Source organism: Triticum aestivum, chromosome 5A (assembly GCF_018294505.1).
Source record: "Triticum aestivum cultivar Chinese Spring chromosome 5A, IWGSC CS RefSeq v2.1, whole genome shotgun sequence".
In the NCBI taxonomy this organism is placed as follows: domain Eukaryota; kingdom Viridiplantae; phylum Streptophyta; class Magnoliopsida; order Poales; family Poaceae; genus Triticum; species Triticum aestivum.
This window is the reverse complement of record NC_057806.1, coordinates 618,855,112-618,860,593: the sequence shown is the minus strand read 5'-3', so window position 1 is coordinate 618,860,593 and position 5,482 is coordinate 618,855,112. Positions and strand designations below refer to the sequence as shown.

General features: G+C 52.4%; 1 protein-coding gene across 1 annotated transcript; it reads left to right on the top strand.

Moving 5' to 3' along the window:
- The first annotated feature begins 308 nt into the window (after positions 1–308).
- Positions 309–2,171, top strand: LOC123105374 (scopoletin glucosyltransferase). Its single transcript, XM_044527431.1, has one exon. The coding sequence runs from the start codon at positions 533–535 to the stop codon at positions 2,003–2,005; it is 1,473 nt and encodes a 490-aa protein (XP_044383366.1). The 5' UTR covers positions 309–532; the 3' UTR covers positions 2,006–2,171.
- The last annotated feature ends 3,311 nt before the right edge of the window (positions 2,172–5,482 follow it).

Below are 5,482 nucleotides of genomic sequence, written 5' to 3'. Positions count from 1 at the left end.
CCACAATTAGAGTGAACATTGCTATATATATGTTTTGCGGTCTAAAAAGGAGTTATCGCAATGGATGTTTTCTCCACATCAGTTATGTTTACTCGGCGAACATTGTCACGACAGAGAGTAGATTTTTCTCTCGTTGAGTCAAACAGACAGTGACAATTTGATTAGTAAAAAAATTTCAATATGATACATCTGAACCATTCAGATTGAGTGGATTTGTCAACGTTGTGGTATATTCTAACAAGATCCATTAGACAAGTGATGCAACTTGTGTTCAAACCCTTGCATGCCAAGGTACCAAAATCTTCTGTTCTGGAAGATGGACCGGAGTCACCAAGTCTGAAGCCACTTCTCCTGTTCCCCTTCCTCGGTGCTTCCATCAGAAAACGAGAGCCCAAGCGTCTACGTATGACTTTATAAATACTCCTCTACACGCCTCTCGTCTTAATCGCACCGAAGCTTGCGTCTGATCTGCATTTCTACTCGATCGATCTCCTCCTCCACGCCGGCCGCGGTCACGGCTAGCTCGCCAGCCATGGCTGTCCGGGAGGAGGCGCTGCACATCCTCTTCTTTCCGTTCCTGGCGTCCGGCCACCTCATCCCTATCGCTGACATGGCCGCGCTCTTCGCCGGCCGCGGCGTGAAGTGCACCATCCTCACCACGCCCGTCAACGCCGCCATCATCCGCTCCGCCGTCGACCGCGCCAACGACGCCTTCGCCGGCACCGGCTGCCCGGCCATCGACATCGCCGTCGTGCCGTTCCCCGACGTCGGGCTCCCGCCGGGCGTCGAGAACGGCACGGCGCTCTCGTCCCAGGACGACCGCGACAAGTTCTTCCACGCGGCGACTCTGCTCCGGGAGCCTTTCGACCGGTTCCTCGCCGACAACCGCACCGACGCCGTCGTGTCCGACAGCTTCTTCCATTGGTCCGTCGACGCCGCCGCGGAGCGCGGCGTCCCGCGCATCGCGTTCCTCGGCAGCAGCATGTTCGCGCGCTCCTGCAGCGACAGCATGCTGCGCCACAACCCGCTGGAGAACGCCCCCGACGAGCCCGACGCCCTCGTTCTGCTGCCGGGGCTGCCACACCGCGTCGAGCTGAGGCGGAGCCAGATGATGGACCCGGCCAAGAAGCCGTGGCAGTGGGGGTTCTTCAAGGGCGTGAACGCCGCCGACCAGAGGAGCTTCGGCGAGGTGTTCAACAGCTTCCACGAGCTGGAGCCGGATTACGTCGAGCACTTCCACAAGACGCTCGCCCGGCGCGTGTGGCTCGTCGGGCCGGTGGCGCTCGCCAGCAAGGACATGGCTGTGAGAGGCACTGACGCGCCCTCGCCGGACGCGGACAGCTGCATCCGGTGGCTTGACGCGAAGCCAGCCGGCTCGGTGGTGTACGTCTCCTTCGGCACGCTGACCACGTTCGCACCGGCGGAGCTGCACCAGCTCGCTCGCGCCCTCGACCTGTCAGGCGTGAACTTCGTGTGGGTGATCGGCGCCGCAGCAGGCAGAAACTCTGCTGAATGGATGCCGGAAGGCTTCGCCGAGCTGATCGCGAGCGGCGACCGCGGCTTCATGGTCCGTGGCTGGGCGCCGCAGATGCTGATCCTGAGCCACGCCGCCCTCGGCGGGTTCGTGACGCACTGCGGCTGGAACTCTGTTCTGGAGGCCGTGAGCGCCGGCGTGCCGATGGTGACGTGGCCGCGGTACGCGGACCAGTTCAACAACGAGAAGCTGGTTGTGGAGCTGCTCAAGGTGGGCGTCAGCATCGGCGCCAAGGACTACGCGTCGGGCGTCGAGACCCACGAGGTGATCGCCGGCGAGGTGATCGCCGAGTCCATCCAGAGGCTGATGGAGAGCGACGCCATCCGGAAGAAGGCGAATAACCTCGGCGTGAAGGCAAGGAGCGCGGTGGAGAAGGGAGGGTCCTCGTACGATGACGTTGGCCGGCTGATGGACGAGCTGACGGTCCGCCGGAGCTCCGTCAAGGTTGGAGAAGGCATCCAGGCCAGCTGATGGGCATTGGTACGACGGTGTGTTAATTCGGGCAGCTTTGCTGATTAATGGCCACTAGATCCGCTGGCGATCTTTGCTACGACAGCCATGACGCCATGGAATCTTGTTTGTACGTCGCTATTCTACGAGAAAAGTGAAAAATGAGCAAGAAAATTTTCTCTTTGCATCTCGCGGACAGAAAAGACTCGGTGGATGCCAAGCCACGCTCGTGCTCTGTCAGTATCATGGCTCCAAACCTGATACGTAGCATGGTCCGTGGCCGTATACAGGATTGGAGCAAGCCCCGGCCTCAAAAAAAGAAATCGCCGCAAGGAAAAACTAAACGTCTATAGGTCATTTAGCTATCACAAAAGATACCCCATACAAAATATGGCTCAATTGCATGAAAAATTTAGAATTAAAACCCTATGCCCAACAATACAATTAAAAAATTAAAAACATGTCAAAAACTACAAAGAACGGTATGTGATAAAAAAAGAGTACCAAATCAAAAGAAGAGCCAACGCCTCCTGTTTGCTTCACCAGTACCTCACATAATCTCGTCATCGGAGGAAGAAGAGCCAATACCTTCAAGACATCAAAAGAAAATTTTCATAAGAGAAGGCATAAACGACGTCAAGTGAAACAATTATCATTGATACAAGTATAAAAACTTACCACTTCGACGAGGTAAAAGCCCTTTGCGAGACCTACATGATAGAAATTGATATACAATATCATCATCATCAATACTTGCAAATACATCTCACTCAATATGAAATCTCTTCATCTTGTTTTTCTACAATATATGAAATGAAATTGACAATTACATCAAATTGAGTTCAACAATACCCTTGGTATATGACTGGATACATATACACACATTATTGCAAAGTTGGGACTAGTTTATACGCTGACATTGTAGAACACGATAGAAGTGGAAGCATCAGGGGAAATTGGGAAAGCATCAAAAATAATACCAAGGTGCGACAACAAGCAGCCAGGCGCGCCATGCGGAAGATTGGACAAACGACGCACAGGAGGGCGGTCCGGCAGTGGCCGGGACGGCGACGCCGGTGGCCTGCGCTAGTGCTGGAGTCTGGACTCTGGAGATTGATCTTGAGTGCGTCGGTAGGAGTTAGGTCCGCGGCGGCCGCGTGAGCGCTGGCTTCTCCTGACAGAATCGTGTCGTGCGTGCGTCCGTCAGTTTCAGGTGAGACGGCCCATCAGGCTGGCGTCTCCTGTCGTGTGCGAGTTAGACTTTTTTTAGGTTAGTTATTAGCTCGTGGGGGTGAGGTCTCCTTTTTTTTGAGGGGAACATGCTTTACTTATTGATCAATAGAGTGAATTACAGGAATAATAGAAGTACCATGAGGGTGTAACAGCCATACATGGCGACCCTCCCCTAAATGTAAAGCATGTCTAGCTAAGCCATGAGCCTCCTTGTTAGAAAGACGTCTCTCATGGGTGAAAGAGCAGGACTGAAACTCCCTGCTCGAGTCGATGATCTCCTGCACGATTGGAGCAATTGTACCCATATATAGTTCCCGTGTGTATGTCCTTGACCACCGAAATGCAATAAGCCACCTTAAAATGAGTCAGTGCGAGATCCCTGGCTAATGCAATAGCCTCGCGACATGCCAAAGCTTCCAATATATTCGGCTCGGTCATACCATGGAATACCACCGCTGCCGATCCAGCACATGCACCTGATTGATCCCGGCAGACCGCGCTAACAGCCCCGATGGGAGGGTGTTTACACGTAGCTGCATCAACATTTACCTTGTGGTGACCCGCCGGTGGTGGTATCCAATCTTGCACCCGCACTGGGGCTGTTCTGGGCTTCGTTATTTCATGTGACAAGGAAGCAATACTCAAATCTGCCAAGAAGCGTGTGATAAAAGCATGTGTCCCCATTGGGCTTTGGTGCTCTCCTTCGTGGATTAGCTTTCGCCGCGCCGACCATATGGCCCATAGTGTCACGGTTAGCTTTGTGAACTCGGCATGTGGCATCGATTCTTGCATACTGAAGAGCCAAGCCTTGGCATTCGGTTCCGCTGTTACAATAACATGCTCAACTAGCTCCGGGTCACCTAGCGCCCATACACAGCGCACCATCGTACACGTTATCAATGAATGCATCCAGGAGTCCTCCTCTCCACAGATAGCACACCGCGACGATGTGGACATATTACAATGACTGAGGACATCCACCGTGGGTATAGAGCATTGTGCAAGTCTCCATAGGAATACCTTCAGTTTGGACGGTACCGCCACCTTCCAGAGGTTAGTCCAACTTGCTTCTTCTCTCGATCTATCAGCCGGGCCTGATCGCCCTTCGAGCCACGCCTCCCTCCTTAGCTTCGTGTTGATGAGCATCCGATATGCCGAGCGGACAGAGAAGGAGCCCTTGTGCTCGTATGCCCATGCCCAGGAATCTCCGCATTGTCGAGTAGCTAGCGGGATATTGAGAATCACGTCCGCGTCTATTGGGAGAAAGGTTGCACGAACCACGTCCTGCTTCCACCTGGCGTTGGAGCTATCAATCAGTTAGGACACAAACTGTGGCCTATGTTGGCTCAGGCAAACAATTGGCCTGAGCGACGCCTCTTTCTGTACCCAGTTATGCTGCCATACCAAAGTATCTCTGCCATCGCCAATCCGTTTGATGAGTCCCTGCGAGAGGATCTCCTTGCCCTCTATAATTGCCCTCCATATTTGAGATGGCTGGCTACCCAGTGAAGCATCAACAAAATCTGTAGTTGAGAAGTAGCGCGCCTTCAAGATTTTTGCATTTAGTGTCTCTCGTGTTTGTAGGATTCTCCACGCCTGTGTTGCCAGCAGAGCAAGGTTAAACAGTTCAATATCCCTAAAACCCAGACCTCCTTCATATTTTGGCCTTGTCATCTTCTCCCAGGAGACCCAATTTGTCTTTCTTTCACCACGTTTACTCCCCCACCAAAACTTACGTATGATGGAATTAATGTGAAGACAGAGGCCCCGAGGTAGCTTGAAACAAGCCATAGAGTAGACCGGGATAGATTGAGCTACATACTTTATAAATACCTCTTTCCCTCTGGATGACAGCACCTTTTCCATCCATCACTTAGCTTTGCTCCAAACTCTGTCCTTCAAATATTTGAAGGCTCCGTTTTTGCTGCTCCCAACATCCGTAGGCATGCCCAAGTACTTTTCTGAAAGACTCTCATTGTGAACATTCAGGGTATTTTTCATGCTCTGTTTAATACTCTGCGAGCAACCCTTGCTAAAGAACACTGAAGATTTATCCAAATTAATTTTCTGTCCCGAAGCATTGCAATATATGTCCAACAAAGAAGATACCTAAATAGCCCCCTCAACACTAGCCTTGACAAACAGCAGGCTGTCATCTGCGAAAAGAAGATGGCTTACCAGCGGTGCCGTATCAGCCACTTTGATCCCATGCACTGGAGATGACTCTGTCTAGTTTTTTAAAAGGCACGAAAGGCCCTCTGCTGC